Genomic DNA, 17,923 nt, shown 5'->3' on the forward strand with positions numbered 1-17,923 from the left:
TTCTTTATTTTAATACAGATTTTTTTTTCTGATTAGATAGGTTGCACATGTTATGTATAAGATGATTTGAAAATATTAATATCAAAGTGGTGATTTCTCAGAGCTTTAATCTGAAATGAATGACTTTCAAATGATATTACTATTTTTCTTTTTGCAGTGCTGGGGATTGAACTGAGGGCCTTGCACATGCTAGGCAAATGCTCTGCCAGGGAGCTAAGACCCCAGCCCCCAAATTATTCTTAAGTCAAAAAAAAGGACAGGATCCAAGCATTGGATGTGGAGTGTTTAGTGGAAAACAATGTCTGCATGGTGGGATTTGGGAACTGTTAGAGGTTCGGATTAATAATTAAAATTATCATTCACTTCATTTAGCATTTCTTTTTTTAATATTTTATTTATTATTTTTATTATGTGTATGTGTGTATGCCTGCATTGTAGGTAAGTGCACCCATGTCGTGCCATGCCGGCTGAGGTGAGAAGAGGCTGTCAGATCCCCTGGGACTGGAGTTATGGACAGTTGTTAGCTACCATGTGGGTGCTGGGATTCAAACCCGGGTCTTCTGTAAGAACAACCAGTGGTGTTCTTAACCGCTGAGCCATCTCTCCAGCCCCCCATTTGGCATTTCTAAAGATCATTTTCTGTTTTTGAAGTTTATGGAAAAATGCATAATTATAAGGAGTATCTTTTTTGGTTTTTTTTTGGTCTTTTTGAGACCGGGTCTCCCTGTAGCCCCAGCTGTCCTAAACTCATTATGTAGACCAGGCTGGCCTTGAACTCACAGAGATCTGCCTCCCTTTGCCTCCCGAGTGCTGGGATTAAAGGCGTACGCCACCACGTCAGGCAGGAGTATCTTTTTGTAATATATTTTGAGACAGGATTTCATGTAGCCCATGCTTGCTTTTCACTCACTATGTAGATGAGAATGATCTTGAACTTATGATCCTCGTGCCTTCATCTCCCGAGTGCTGGGATTCTGTGTCACCACGCCTGCTTTATGCGTGCTGGGAATTGATTCCAGAGTTTTGTGCATATTAGGCATGCACTCTACCAACTGAGCGATATCCCCAGCCCAGAAAGTATTATTTTAGTTGCTCATTTTTTTTTCTTTGTAATGATTGTCTCAATGTTTAGCAATATGTTTCATAAACAAAAGTTTTGATACAAATTTTGGCAATGTTTTACAAAAACATTACAGCTGTTACTAAGAAGTAACTCAACATGTGCACATCTCTTCATAGCTGCCTTTTGACTGTTGCGGAGGGCCACACTAAACCATGCTGTTTCATAGGATCTTAGAATTGAGGATCAGAATGGCTCTTAGAGGCCATTTTATTATTTTTTTTAATGTGAAGATCAGGAGGGGATTAGAAGTCTGTTTCATGTGGTTGAGTTTGATTAGTGACTAGGCTGGAATTAAAGACCAGATTTTCTGCTTTCTATACTTCAAGGCAGGAAGCAAGCAGACAGACAAGTTGGTGTGACTTTGCAGGACTAGCTTTGTGTCCTTAATGGATGGAAGTGCCAGTAATTCTCTAATTTCTGTGTCTCCATGTGAAAATTTTTGCATTTAAAAAAAGAAGTTGGGGGCTGGAGAGATGGCTTAGTGATTAAGAGCACTGATTGCTCTTGCAGAGGTCCTGGGTTCAATTCCCAGCACCCACATGGCAGGTAACAACCGACCATGACTCCAGTTCCAGGGGAATCCGATGCCCTCTTCTGACCTGCGAAGGCATTGCACGATACAGGTGCACTTGCACACATGCAGGAAATACACTCATGAACACAAAAAAATAATTTTTAAAAGAAGAAACTGTTTTTTTGAGACAGTCTTACTACATAGCCTTGGCTGGCCTGGAACTCATACTATATAGACTAGGCTGGCCTCAAACTTACAGAAATCCTCCTGCCTCTGCCTGCCAAGTGCTGGAATTAAGGTTCATGCCACCTCACCAAGCCCTGTTTTAATTATTTTGCTGTATAGTATGCTTATAACAAGTAGTCTGTGTGTGCCTGGCATCACGGTCACATGTGCAGGCTATTATGCCTTAATCTAGCCAACAGCTTGTGTTTCAGAAATCTTTAGTGGAGCTTCTAATCTCTAAAAAGCTTTATTTTGTTGGTCTTGATGAACAACATGTGTTTTAACTAAATCTTCACCAGAGTTTGATTTTCAAGTAATTAATTCTGCCTCTACTTAAAAACTACCCTGCCCTCGCCTGTGCACCCTGATTTATTTCTGTTGTTTCCATTAGCCAGCCTGGTCTTGAAAGAATCCCTACTAAAACTTTATACTTATTCAGGAATGGCTTCCCACAGCAATCAGCAACAAATAAGACTTCAGGGCAAAAGGAAATGTTTCATGTGTCCTAACTTGGGGAACTCAGTCATCAAGATAACCTGTCACTGGGAAGAAGGGGGACCCTGGATGCATTAGGAAATGAATGCAGCAACTGGTACCAAAGGCTGGCTTCTGAAATAGGGCTAAGGTGGCTTAGGCATCCCTTGAGCCCTGTCTGTGGTCCATGTCCTGCAGCAAGTGGGGCCTCTGCAGGCTATGCTTCTGTGTGTTTCCTTTTATGTATGAGGCATTGGCCAGAAAATTATCTTTGCACACTCAACACAGATGGTAAATCGACTTCAATCGTAGTGCTGTAATGTCAAGGCTCTTTCTAGGTATCTCTTTTTGAGTCCTACATAGCTGCACATTGACCAACTAGATGTCAAAGCTACTGATGTAGAGGCCAAATCTGGATTTTGACTGATTTTAAGTTCTTAGGGCAGAAGTGGGGGTTTTCTTTTACTTTTTTGTTGTTGTTTCATGGTGGTTTCTGAATTTTCGAAAATATTGCTAGTTGATCAGAAGCATAAATGAGAATGTAAAATTCAAGGTGACTTCTGACTTTTAATGATATAATCACACACATCATTTGATGGTTTCAGTTTAGGAAGCTGGAATAACAAAAGTAGAAAAGTATCTTCATATAGGTTTTTTTTTCCTTCTGTTTAATATACAGATTAATTTGCCTAATTCTGTTGTTAGTGAAATTTAGCTAATACCTGGGTGTGGTGGCACTAGGAGCTGTGAGGTTGGAGACCAACCTGGGCTAGAAAGTGACCTTGCCTAAAAGAAAAAAGATTTTTTGCCGGGTGTGGTGGCGCACGCCTTTAATCCCAGCACTCCGGAGGCAGAGGCAGGCGAATCTCTGTGAGTTCAAGGCCAGCCTGGTCTACATAGTGAGTTCCAGGACAGCTGGGGCTACAGGGAGACCCTGCCTCAAAAAGAACAACAACAACAAAAACTTTTAATATAACAGAAATACTATTTAGTATTAGAATTGAATAGGGATCTAGAATACATGCTGAACAAAAGCATTTTGTTGATCTTCTACAAATCAAGCGCAGTGGTTACTAAAACTCTCCAGCCAGCAAGGCAGTGGAAGAAGGAAGAGACACACCTCAGGAAGAACATTTCATGTGGCCTTGGTTGACGAAATGCCCCTGCTTGGAAATGAGCCCTGAAAATGATAGTGCACATGCCAGATTTCTTCCTGATCTGACCAGACATTCTCTTAAGTCAAACACTGGGTCTCCTTAGTCAGTTCTTAAAGTACCTGGGATAGAAGGACTCTGACTTTGAAAGGTCATGCCATTAGTTCCCTGCTCCAAGCTCTTCTGTACTGAACATTTTTTAGCAGGCAGTAAAGTGGAATCGGATGAGCTAGGGCTGTAGCGATGGGGTTTAGCCCTCAGCACCACAAAGAGAAAGGAAAAAAGGAAAGTAGGGGATGAAAAGTGCAGTGTGACCTGACTTTCTGCTTGTTCAGGCTTCTGTCTTTGAAATTATAGATGTTTGAAACAAACTGTACTCTTAAAACTTTAGCTAACTTCATTTTGGTTTTTGGTAATATTTTGAAGGGGATAATAATTACCACATTTGAAATTTTATATGCACTTGACTTCTAAATTTATCACCCTAAAACTTTTAATTTAAATAAATTTTGCTTTTTCATTATAAGGTAAATTCTCACTAAGCTTAGAGATAAGCTGTTTGTGAAATACTGGAATAGTCCTAACGATAAAGCATAAAACATTAAGTATTATATATATATATATGTTAAATTGTTTAACTATAATTTGAGGGGGCGCAATCAGGAGTCTTAAAAGACACTGAAGTTTTGAAGCAGACTTAAAATAGTTTTTGAAACTATAATATATAAGCATTATATGTTGTGCCAAAGGACTAAAATAACAAACTTAAAAACATTACAAATGTTTACTTGCATTGTTAAAGTTGTGTTTTTCCATTTTCTGCTTGGGGATTTAACATATTTGTATAATTCCCTTTAACCCTATTTAAAAAATAAAACTTTATTTCAGGAAGGGAAAATGAACAGAAGTTAAATAAGAAGACACATTTAAGGAAAACTTCAAAGACTGACCTCTCCCCTCAGCAACTAAGAACAAACTTGGAGAAGAAATTGGTGAACAAACTGAAATTCTTTGGAATTAATACAGTACGTTCATTCATTTTGAAATATTTGCTAGCTTATTTTTGGAATATTTGCTTGTTATATTTCGTTCCTTAAATCAGGAAGGACCAGAGAAGAGACGAAGTCTCGTTAGTTCTGTCTGAATTGAGACTAGATGCTAAGGTGACATAGGCTAGTAGACCTCTAGATGGCATTCACTAAGTACCCAGTGTATTTCCAAGACCTTAACAAATACAAACTTATTTAAACATAGAACAAATTTCTGAAATAAGTGATACTATTTCCATTTTACAGAAAGATTAGGTAACATGACTAACATCCCATAACTAGTACTGAAGGAGCCAGAGTTGGTGTGTGATTGGTTAGGGTGCATCTTACATTCTGATACTAGCCATAAATCACTGCTTATTACAGAATCATCACTTAGCAAACATTATTGAATGAATGAGTCGCTCTGTTATGTTTCTCTATAGCTCACATAGAGAAAGGAAGGAAAAGTAGGGCAGATCAATCAAATAACTGAGATCAGAGAACCCTTTTTGGAAGTGCCAGAGATTTCTGTCCTGTACACCTGTGTGGGTAGTGGGCCACTCCCAGGGATGGGGAAACCAAAAGGAACAGTGAGGTAGAAGGAGAATGGGGATGAAGATGGAAGGGAGATGTGCTTGTGTGTGAAACACTGTTATTAAATAACTAGCCCTTTAAATAACTTTCTTCTGTCTAGATTCTCATCAAATCCAAGTTTTCTCAGATCACCTCTTTAATTATGCTAGCTTCATAATTGTGAGTCACCTCTGATGACTTTCTCCTCTCTGCAGAATGATCTTTTAGCTTTCCATGTTGATATTCAGTTCTTTTTTCTGGTGTCCCTCCCTAGGTCTTTGTAGGAGTAGCCTGTGGGACATACTTTGACTATTTCCACCCCAGAGCCCTGACTTTCCTACAAGGTGTCACCAATGCCCACTCATCTGGAAATTGCTTCTTATTTCCACTTCTCTCCACCTTTTATCAGAGCACAGCTCAGCCTCCAGCTTCAGCCTTCTCTCAAGGATGGGGGCCCTCTGTCTCAGCCTTTTACCATTGGTTAACCAGTTACAAAGACTTAGGCACACACCTGATGTCACCATCTACATTGCCAGCTTCTTTTAGAACCAGAAGAGTTTGTTGGGGCATCCCCTCTTCTCCCTTAAATGACCCTGGAACATAAGGAGAACAGAGTTAATGCTGACATATACCCATGAAATGGAAAACATCCCAGGAGAGCTGACTAACACAGCATCTTATTCCTTCAGGATATACATGGTATTCCCTGTGAGATTTTGAATAAAACTCTGAGAGCTATGAACTTAGCCAGGCATGATCTAGCAAAACAAGTGCCTAACATTCAGCAAATTCGAGAACAACTTGAACATCAGCTCATCTGTAAAGTTGAGAAGAAAATGTCACTCTCTTCAGGTAAGCCTGCTGCTGCCACTGCCACCTGGCATTTATTTCATTGGGAAATAATAGATGAATTTAACTATCTTTTCATAATTTTAAATGTTTGCAAATTTTGGCACTTAACTATTTGTATTATAAATGCTGGGTCTTGGAATATGCTTTTATTTTGAAAGAAGCCCTGGGTCCCATTGGAGGAACAGGGTTGCACACCTACAGTCCTACCATTTGGAAGGTGGAGGTGGGTAGGTTAGGAGTTCATAGTCATCCTTGACTCTATAGCAAGTTTGAGGCTATCTTGGACTACATGAGACCCTGTTTCAAAACAACCAATGAACCCCCCCAAAAAAACAACAACAAAACAAAGCCCTGAGTCTGGATTCCAGACCCAAGAGGCAGGCTTGTTCTTTTCCATGGCACCATGGATAGTATTGTGCTGTTTACTTTGGCTTTTCCCTTACCATCAAGGCAATGGTGACTCATGATGCATCTCTTCCAGATAAGCACAGTATTCCTCTAGTGGACATCTTGCCAGCTGAAGAAGTATCCAGAGTGACCCAGATTCCTCCCAAAAGCAAACATTTGGTTAGACAAAGACCTGTATTTACTGATAAAGTGTCTATCCCAAAGTGAGTATTTTCAACCTTAATTTTTTTTTTTTTTGTCTTCACCAACTGAGATTAGTAACAGTATGTCCTAAACTGGGTCATTGAAGCAATAGGAATTAACAGTTTTAGAGACTGGAAGTCCAGAATCAGGTTGTCAGAGGTCAAGTACTATGGCAGCCTGCCTTCTAACTTCATCCTCAGGCCTAGAGAGCAAGCTTTGATCTCTCTTCTTCTAAGGAAAGTAATCTCATCATGGGGCCCAACCCTGTGCATCTAGCCTAATTACTTTCCAGAATACCTCTGAATACCATCACACCAGGGACCAGATCCTCAGCATATGTTATGATGGGTTATGACACTGAAGTAAATCACATTTGCAGTTGCCTTGTAGTTTCTGGATGATAATCAAGGACTTTCATTTTCCTCCCTCTTTTGTATATCTTAAAAGCAAAGCAATCACAAATTCCATAGACATTTATGTTAAACTGCATTATTCACTTGCATACATTTGAAATATTTTTTCTGTTTTAATTTTTTTTTTAGAGTTAAGAAAAATACCACAGAAGATCATCTTCCCAGAAAGTTTTCATCTACTAAGTGAGTACTGGAGGACAGGGACAGGGAATTTGAAGAACTCCTGTAAAATAGAGGCTTTCATTGTAAAACAGAGACTTGCTGTATGTGGTTAGGTGAAGCCACAGTGATTACTCATTGTAATTAACTTTTGAGTCCTTTATGAGGTATTGTGGCATGTCCCTTGTCAGTTATCCTGTCAGCACTTAACCACATTTGCTCTCCACTGAGTAGCGGGACCACGCCTGAGACATTCTTGCTCCTCCCTCTGTGTAATTTAAAATCAAGTTGGTGGTATTTCAGTGGCTGGATCCATGATGGTATGGGTGATACGTCAGAGTTCTGGGTCTTTGTGAAATATGATGAATGATCTATAGACCTTCTGTTAAGACCGCTTACATATTAAGAACCCTTGCCCAGTCACTCATCAGCTGTGATTCAGCAGATTTTAAGCCCAGTTGTCTGTCTTAAAATTTTCCATAATATGGGATAATGTTTCCTTTTCAATGAGTTGATAAAAAAAATTAAATGGAAATAGATACAAAAGGCTGGGCTTGGGGCTGGAGAGGCGGCTCAGCAGTTAAGAACACTGGTTTTTCTTGCAGAAGGCCCAGGTTTGAATCCCAGCACCCACATGGCAGGTAACAACTGTTCATAACTCCAGTCCCAGGGGATCTGACAGTGTCTTTTGACCTCCGCTGACATTGCACAACCCAGTGCACTTATATACGTGCATACACATAAAATAAAAATAATAATTTTTTTTTAATTAAAAAAAAGGGGGCTGGAGAGATGGTTCAGCGGTTAAGAACACTGGTTGTTCTTGCAGAAGACCTGGGTTCAAATCCCAGCACCCACATGGCAGCTAACAACTGTCTGTAACTCCAATTCCAGGGGATCCGACAGCCTCTTCTGTTGTCCATGGGCATTGCATGACATGGGTGCACTTTCCTACATGCAGGAAATACACACATAAAATAAAAATAATAAATAAAATTTTTTAAAAAAATTTAAAAAAAAACAAAGGGCTAGGCTCAGTGCTTGGCATTTGTGGGCACTCAGTAAGTTTCAGGTATATTGTAACTCTTGTTAGTTATGAATAATATTCATTTTTACCTTAATGAATATTATTAATTAATTGAATTAATAATTTCTTAATTGAATTTCATCATCACCTTATTCTGGAGGTATCAATATCATAAATATCTCTTCTATAAGGCATTGTAAAGTAGAGCTAAATAACAATTCATCTTTTCATGGACAGAACCTCACAGGAAGAGTCTGATTTCATGGTCTATAGTATGACTGAACCAACATTGCAGACAGGTGTCATATATGGAATTTAGGCACTCTACAGATGTTCTTTAAGTGGTTAACACTGCTCTGAACTTGTATTTCACTTTAAGATGGACTTGGTAATGTTATAGTACAGATGAGACTGTGCATAGGAAAGTTCTTTGTGAGGTACAGAAATAGTGACATTTAATTTTTATTCATTTATTTTGTATTTTTTATGTATATGAGTGTATTACCTGCATGTGTGTTAGTGCACCCATGTTGTTCAGTACCCACAGAAGACAGAAGAGGGTATCGGATTCCATGGAACTGGAGTTATGGATGGTTGTTAGCCATCATGGAGTGTTGGGATTGGAGCCCAGGTCTTTTCCAAGAACAGCCAGTGCTCTTAACTGCTAAGCCATCTCTCCAGCCCAGTAGTGATATTTTAAAAAATAGTTTGACCATAGAAATATTTTTCTTTACTGAGAAGTGTTTTGCTTAGGAATTTAGGAACCAAAAATATTAAGAATATTAAGAATATGGAATGTGCTTGACTTGGCATCCTTGGTGAGTTCACTAAATTGAATTGCATCCATCCCCTTGTTTTGGGATCATCTGCAGCCCCTCCCAGGCTTCCCCACTACCTAGTAGGGACCCAGACATTTCAAGACTGTCTGAGAGTGCCTCCAGGTGAATTTGCTAAATTGAGCCATGTCCATCCCCAGAAAAACTGTCTATTATAGTTGAAGGGGAAGAAAAATCTTCCATGACATGAATAGACTGAAAGAATTCATGTCCACAAACCAGCCCTTCAGAGAATACTCAAAGCAATGCAAAAACTGAAGAAATGAATGACTATGTCCAAGAGGCAACAGAAAGAAATTAAATGAAAGTATAATTGTGGAAACACAATATCAGGCCAAGAAATTGAACTGGTGGTAATCAATACACATCTTTCAGTAGTAACTTCCAGTGTCAATGGCTTGAACTTCCTAGTCAAAAAACACTAGCCAAAAGGCTAGTTAAATGAATTAAGAAACAAAATCCATTTTTTCATTCTCTGCAAGAAACTCATCCCACCTTCAAGCACTACCTTAAGGTGAAAGGATGAAAAAATATTCCAAGCAAATGATACTAAGAAACAAGCAGGGGTTGCAGTTCTAATAACTGACAAAACACACTTCAAACTAAACTAATCAAAAGAGATAAAGAGGGTCACTTCATCCTGATCAAAGGAACAATTCACCAAGAAGATATTACAGTCATGAAAATATATGTGCCAAACTTGGGTACACCCGCTTTCATAGAAACAATACTACAGAACTTTAAGACACAGATTATCTCCAACTCAGTAATAGTAGGGGACTTCAGTATCCACTATCTCCAATAGACAGGTCAACTGGACAAAGAATAAACAGAGGAACATGAGTTAAATGATACTATAAATCAAATGAACCTAACACACATCTACCGAATATTCCACCAAGTATCAAATACACTTTCTATTCAACAGCCCATGGAAGTTTCTCTAAAATTACCACATACTGGGGCACAAAACAAACCTCAACAAATACAAAAAAATTGAAATAAGTCCATGCATTCTACCAGATCAAAAATGCAATAAAGCTTAAAATAATCACCAAAAGAAGTTCTAGTAACTATACAAACTCATGGAGATTAAGCAACACACTCCTGAATGATGAATGGTCAAATTAAGAAAAATAGAAAAGTATTCCTGAAACTAAACAAAAAGGATAACACAACACAACAAACCTCTGAGATACTTTAAAAGCAGTCCTAAGAGGGAAGTTTATAGCCTCTAAGTGCCTACATTAAAAAATTAGAAAGCTCGAATAAATGACTTAATGCAACTCAAGACTCTGGAAAGGTAAGAACAAACCAAACCTGAACCCAGCAGATGAGAAGAAATAACAAAAATAAGAGCAGAAATTAATAAAATAGAAACAAAGAAAACAATACAAAGAATCAATCTAAGGCTGGTTCTTTGAAAAGATAAACAAGATATACAGATCCTTAGCCCAGTTAAGCAAAAGAAAGAAAGAGCAAATCTAAATAAACAAAATCAGAGATGAAAGGGAAAACTTCACAACACACACACACACACACACACACACACACACACACAAAATCCAGAAGATTATAAAGGACTAATTTATAAACCTACACTGTACTAAATTTGAAAACTTAAAAGAAAAGAATGAATATCTAAATTCATGGGACCTACCAAAGCTAAAGCAAGAAGAGATCAACAGCTTAAACAGACCTATAACAAATAAATGAAATCGAAACAGTAATATAAAACCTCCCAACTAAAAAATGCCCAGGCCCAGATGGATTCACAGCAGAATTCTACCAAATATTTAAAGAAGATCTACAACCAATACTACTTAAATTATTCAAATAGATAGAAACAGAAGGAGAACTCCTAAATTTGTTCTATGAAGCCAGCATCACTCTAGTACCCAAACCAGGTAAAGATGCAACCACAAAAGAAAACTATAGACCCATATCATTGATGAACATAGATGCAAAATTCTCAACAAAATACTTGCAAACCACATATAGACACACATCTAAAAGATCATCCACCATGGTCAAGTCTGCTTTATTCCAGAGATGCAGGGATAGTTCAATATACATAAGTCAATAAACATCATAAATCATATGAAGTCTAGACTCAAAGACACTTAAAAGTCATATGGTCATCTCAATAGACACAGAAAAGGCCCTTGACAAAAATCCCATATGCATTTATGTTAAAAGTCCTCGAGGGAACTGGACTGGAGAACATACCTCAACATAATTAAAGCTATATACAACAAACCCATGGTCAGAGCTGTAGAGATGACTCAGCGATTAAGAGCACTGACTGCTCTTGCAGAGGACTAGGGTTTGATTCCCGGCACCCACATGGTGGCTAATAACTATTGGTAACTTCAGTGCCAGGGGATCCAAAGCTATATTCCAACTTCTGCGGGCATTGTATGACATGGGTGCTCTTACACACATGCAGATAATACATTCATGCACATAAAATAAAAATAAATAAAATTTTAAAACTCATGGCCAACATCATTCTAAATGTAGAAAAACTCGAAGCATTCCCATTACAATCAGGAACCAGATAAGGCTGGCCACTGTCTCCACTCCTTTTCAATATTGTGCTTGAAACTCTTGCTAGAGCAGTAAAACAAGAGAAGGAAATAAAAGGAGGAGTAATTGGAGGTGGTCAAGTTATCCCTATCTACAGATGATATGATATTACACATAAGGGATCCCAAAAATTCCACCAGAAAACTCCTAGAAATGATTAACACTTTCAGCAAAGTAGCAGGTTACAAAAATCAATCTACAAATATCCGTAGCCTTTCTATATACTAATAACAAGAAATCAGAGAAAGAGTACAAAGAAACCCTCCCATTCGTAATAACTTCAAATATATAGAGAAAGGAATAAACTTGACCAAAGACATTAAAGATCTCTACAATGAAAATTTAAATGTTTGATGAAGAGATTGAGAAAGAGACTGGGAGATGGAAGGACCTCCCATGATCATTGGTTGGAAGAATTAATACTGTGAAAATGACCATCCTACCAAAAGCAATATACAGAGTCAATGCAAGTCCAATCAAAATGACATTCTTCACAGAATTAGAAAAAAAAATTCTAAAATTCATATGGAAACCCAAAAGACTCCAGATAGCCAAAGAAATCTTGAGCACAAAAACCAATGTTGGGGGGATTACCATACCAGATCTCAAACTGTATTACAGAGTTATATTCATAAAAACAGCATGGTATTGGCACAAAAATAGACACATAGATCAATGGAACAAACTGAAGACTCAAACATGAGTACATGCAATTTCAGCCACCTGATATTTGATAAAGTTGCCAAGAACACACGCTGGAGGAAAGACAGCACCTTCAGCAAATGGTGCTGGTAAAATTGAATCTCCACTTGTAAAAGAATGAAACTAAACCTTTATTTTTCACATTGCACTAAAGTCAACTCCAAATGGATCAGAGACCCCAATGTGAAACCTGAAACTCTGAAACTGCTAGAAGAAAACATATGCAGTACAGGATATAGGTGTAGGAAAGAACTTTCTAAATTGGACATCAGGAGTTAAGGTCTACAATCAACATCACTGGAAATCATTAAACTAAAAAGCTTCTGTACAGCTAAAGAAACAATCAAGGAAGTGAAGAGAAAATCCACAAAGTGGGAGAAAATCTTCACTGGCAACACTTCTGGCAGAGGATTAATAACCAGAATATATAAAGAATTAAAAAAACAAAAAATGAAAAAAATAACCAAATTATAAGATGGGCTATGGATCTGAACAGAGAGGTCTCAAAAGAGGAAATAAAGATGACTAAGAAACACCTTAAAAAGTGTCCAACATCCTTAGTAATTAGGGAAATGCAAATTAAAACCACTTTTAAGATTTCATCTTACCCTAGTCAGACTGACTAAGATCAAGAGAACAAATGATACCAAATTGTGGCAAGGATGTGGAGAAAGGAGAATGCTCATTCTCATTCACTTCTTGTAGGATTGCAAACTTGTGCAACCACTATGGAAAGCAGTGTGGAGAACTCTGCTTTACCCCCATGGTTCCTTGTATAACCCATATGAATGAATCTACCATATGATACAGTTATACCACTCCTTGACATATACCCAAAGGACTCAGCCTACTGCAGAGATACTTGTATATCCATGTTTGTTGCTGCTCTTTTCATAATAGCTAAGAAATGGAAGCAACCTAAGTGCCCCTCAACTTATGAGTGCATAGTGAAAATGTGGTACATTTACACAATGGAGTTCTACTCAGTGGTAAAGATGAAATTTGCAGGTAAATGAATGAAACTAGAAATTGTTATACTAAGTAAAGTAACACAGACTCAGAAAAACAAACAATGTATGTTCTCCCTCATTTGTGGATCTTAGCACCAAGTCCTTGTGTGAGCATATATTCTGATCTAACTGCAGGAGCTAGGAAAATGGAAAGGAACCAGGGAGGTAAAGGGAAAAAAGGAGCCTGAGAGAGAGAAAAACACTAGGAGACAGGTGTTACCAAGGGAGAAATGGGGAAAATGGGGATATTTAACTGGGAGTAGAAGAGAGAGGGTTATACAAGGGACCATAGGGTTAGGGAAGAAGGAGCTCAAGAGAGGGGGGACCATAGGAGATAGGTATTATCAAAGAACAAAAGGGGAAAATGTGGGTACTTTAACTGGGGATGAAGAGGGAGGGCTAGACAGAGATAGAGAGTTAAAAAAAATTTTTTTTTAAAGAATGTACACATCTGGGATTAGGATAAGAAAAGTCATAGCTTTGGTTCATTTTGAGAACTATGTTCCATGGCTAGCAGATCTGGTCTGGAATGGCCCCTCAGTCTTATGCATAGTTCTGTCTTCACCATGTCTGGGGCAACTGGGGAACTCCTGTGTCGTGCTTTCTGAGTGACCTAAGGAGGACAGTAACACTTTAGGTGGTGACAACTGTAGAAATAAGTGTGGCAGTCTCTCACAAAACTAAGAATAGAACAGCCATATGATCCAGCAATCCTGCTTCTGGGCATATACCCAAAGGACTCCAAGTCCCACCACAGAGATACTTGCATATCCACGTTTCTTTCTGCACTGTTCATAATAGCTAAGAAATGGGACCAGCCTAGATGTCCATCAACAGACAAATAGATGAGGAAAATGTGATACGTATACACAATGGAATTTTGATCGGGAAAATAGAGTTGGAAATTACCATCTTAATCAAAACATCCCAGACTCACATAAATACTGCATGGTTTCATATGCAGATCCTAGATTTTAATTTGTGTGTGTGTGTGAATACGCATGTATGTATATTTGTAACATATTGGTCATAAAACTAGAAAGTAGACCATAAGAGGGCAAAAGAAGTCTTAAACGAAGGTTAGGGAAAGGGAAAAAGAAGAGAAAAAAAGATAACGGAGTACACATGACATGAAGCAGAAGAGGAGTGAGGAGAAGGAGAGTAGAAGAAGGGGATCCACAAAAACAAAGTGTGTATGAAAATCCCATAATGAGGGGCTAGAGAGATGGCTCAGTGGTTAAGAGCACTGGCTGTTCTTGCAGAAGACCTGGGTTCAAATCCCAGCACCCACATGACAGCTCACAACTGTCCGTAACTCCAGTTCCAGAGGATCCAATGCCCTCTTCTGTCCTCCACGGGCATTTCATGATATGTGTGCACTTACATACATACAGGCAATACACACATACACATAAAGTAAAAATAATAAAATATGTTTTAAAAAAGGAAAAGAAAAGCCCATAATGAAACCCATTCCCATTGTATGCTGATATAAAAAAATGAAAAAAGAAAATCTAAAAAAAAAAAGAGAGAGACTCACAGTTTGTAAGTTCTGAAATGAGGAAACAGTACCCCTTGTCTTGGTTCTGACTTGTATAGAACACCTCCCTTCAGCTCAGAGGAGGAGCTGGGTGAAGAGGACTTCATCCAATCATATATATCTCCAGACTTGGTCACCGCACAGCCACCTAAAAACAACACCAGTAACTTCGGAAAGTGCTCTGTCAAGAGTGACACAGACTGGACGGAGGGAAGTGAAATGGAGGACTCTGAAGTTTCTCCAAAGCCCATAGGTAAGCTGTGATCCCTGAAAATTTTTCTCAAGTTTTATTTAGGACAGAAGTCATCACCCAGGGTCAACAAGCACTGGGCATCCAAGCTGGGATTGTAAGGTAAGGATGGGGCTCATCCCAAAGATGCTGCCCAAGAAAGGCAGACGTGTTTAGTGCCCCACTCCCCCTCAAGTTGAAGGGGAGGAAGGAATTGGGGATAGGTGATGGGTTTCCTACAACTGCTGCACAAAACTGGGTGGCTTATAGTCCTAGAAATAGATTGTTTCAACATTCTGGAGGCTGGATGGCCTAAATCAAGGCGTTGGCAAGATCTGTTCCTTGTGAAGGCTACACGGAAGATCTGTTCTGTATCTCTGTCCTTGCACTGTAGGTGGTTGGCTGTGTTTCCCTGATCTTTACATCATCTTTCCTCTGTGCTTTCATCTCAGGCCTAATTTCTAATTTTTATTAGAACTGTTCACAGGGACCACTCTTTTATTTAAATTATGTGTATGTGTATGCACTATATTTGTTCATGCGTGTAGTTGTGCATATGTGTGTGCATGTGTGTGAAGGCCAGAGGTGGATGTTGGGTGTGTTCTGCTGTTGCTCTACACCTGGTGTTTTGAGATAGGGTCTCTCATTGAACATAGAGCTCACTGATTTAACAAGACTAGCTGGCTGTAGAGCCACAGGAATCCTCTAGTCTCCACCCTCTCAGAGCTAGGATTACAGATGCATGCTACCATATCTGGCTTTTTATGTGGGTACTGGGCTCAAACTCGGATCCTCATGCTTATGTGGTAAGCACTTTACTGGCATAGCAATTCCCCAGCCCTACAGGACCACGCTTAATGGCATCACTTTAATTTAGTCACCTCTTTACCTCCAAATAAGATCATAGTCTAAGATACTAGGAGTGAGAACCTCCACATGTGAATTTGAGGAGTCATGATTTTAGCCATTAATCCTGAATGACAAGAACAGCTGTCCTAATATATCACATTGCCTTTTGGTAGAATAATTTGAAAGATAGACAAGGATTCAGTCTGAGATTTCTGATAATTTGCTCAAAGGAAGTAGAGCCAATGAATCATTTTTTTAAAAACAGGATTTCATGTAGTGTAATTTGAAAATTTCATCTGGGGGAGGCTGGAGAGATGGCTCAAGTATTTGCTGTAGAAGACCCAGGTTTGGTTCTTAGCATCCATATGGCAGCACTCAACCATCTGTAACTTCAGTTCCAGAAGAACCAGTGACTTCTGGCCTCCGAGAGCACCAGGCACACACATGGTATACATGCATACATGCAGGCAAATACTCATACACATAAAATAACTTTTAGTTATATATTTTAAGCATAAGATTTAATTATTATACACAGTTTGTACATACTATATAATTATGAAAAATATAATGAATTACTTTAGAAATAACTCATATTGCTTTGGAAAATCCTCACTGAAATAACTATTCAGGTAGGTTACCTAATTGGTTGGAATTAAAGTTTTTTAATCACATACTTGAATGAAACTATCCTTCTGGGATTGTAAGTGAAAACTTTGTGATTTCTTTTCTAGACAATCATTTCTTTTTTTAATATTTTACTTAGCATTTTTATTTTATGCATCCAAGTGTACTGCCTGCATGTATGTAAGTGCTCCTATGCTGTGCCATGCCCGTGGAGGTCAGAGGAGGACATCAGATCCCCTAGAATTGGAGTTACAGACAGTTGTTAGCTGGGTCCTCTGCAAGAGCAGCCAGTGTTCCTAACCACTGAGCAATCTCTCCAGCCCTATGATTTCTTTTTTTCCTTTTTTTAAAAGGGAATTTTTAATTTTTTTCAACCCCAAAATAAATCAATTAATTTTATTTGAAAAATATGTAATCACGTGTAAAGCTTAGACCCTTTCAAAGCAGGCAGTAGGGTTATTTTGGAACTGGGATTAGATGCAATTAAAAAAAACTTTTCTTAATTATTTTCTATTGCTCCTATAGGAACTTCTGTTCAGATACAAACTGAAAATGCTGAAAACATGGTTTTACCTCAAGGAAATGGGAATAAACCAGTTGGGAGGATTAATGTTGCTGAAACATTGATCAAAAAGGATGGATTCCAAGAAGAACTAAAGGTAACCACTTACCAACCATACATTGATTCTTTTTTTTTGAGACAGGGTCTCACTATATAGCCCCCTGTGTAGGCTGGAACTCACAGAGATCCTCCTGTCTCTGCCTTACAGATTTTTAAAAGGCATGTGCCACCATGCCTAGCACATTGATTCATCTTTTGATGACTACCTTAACAATCATATTTTATAACAAAATACAAGTCAAACATGATTATTTAATGTAGAAGTCAACACTTCCATCTTGTCTAGTTTTCAGGATTGCACATCTTACCTTTCTGTAGCCAGGATACTGGAGTGATGTCAGATACAGGTTGAATATCTAAAATCTGAAATGTTTTAAAATGCTAAAATTTAAAATATTTTAAAATATTACTATTATTATTATTTTATGTGTATGAGTATATGGCCTGCATATGTGTAAGTACATGTATACTGTGCAATGCCCACAGAGGTCAGAAGAGAGCATTAGATCCCCTGGAACTAGAGTTACAGGTGGTTGTTAGCCACCATGTGGGTACTGGGAACTGAACCCAGGTCCTCTGCAAGAGCAGCTCTTAACTGCTGAGCCATCTTTCCAGCTCCCCAAATGCTAAACTTCTAAAGCACTAACATCAGCTTAAAAAATCAGATTTTGAGACCTGGGATATGTTCAAGTTGAGCCTGTGCTTAGAACATAAGAGGTCTTAGGTGTTCAATCCCTGGCAGACACACCAAAAAAAAAAAAAAAAAAAAAAAAAAAAAAAAAA

General features: G+C 38.4%; 1 protein-coding gene across 6 annotated transcripts in view; it reads left to right on the forward strand.

The window, feature by feature from the left end:
* Nucleotides 1-17,923, forward strand: part of Dzip1 (DAZ interacting zinc finger protein 1) — a 66,080-nt gene that overhangs the window by 44,371 nt on the left and 3,786 nt on the right. For all 6 annotated transcript variants that reach the window (XM_029558878.1, XM_029558875.1, XM_008823613.3 and 3 more), the window contains 6 exons: nt 4,379-4,515; nt 5,784-5,946; nt 6,428-6,557; nt 7,080-7,133; nt 14,873-15,066; nt 17,044-17,177. In XM_029558878.1, the coding sequence (XP_029414738.1) occupies nt 4,379-4,515; nt 5,784-5,946; nt 6,428-6,557; nt 7,080-7,133; nt 14,873-15,066; nt 17,044-17,177 (812 nt within the window). The remainder of the gene's footprint in view (nt 1-4,378; nt 4,516-5,783; nt 5,947-6,427; nt 6,558-7,079; nt 7,134-14,872; nt 15,067-17,043; nt 17,178-17,923) is intronic.

The sequence above is a fragment of the Nannospalax galili genome, unplaced genomic scaffold (assembly GCF_000622305.1).
Source record: "Nannospalax galili isolate Female #2095 unplaced genomic scaffold, S.galili_v1.0 scaffold528, whole genome shotgun sequence".
Classification (NCBI taxonomy): domain Eukaryota; kingdom Metazoa; phylum Chordata; class Mammalia; order Rodentia; family Spalacidae; genus Nannospalax; species Nannospalax galili.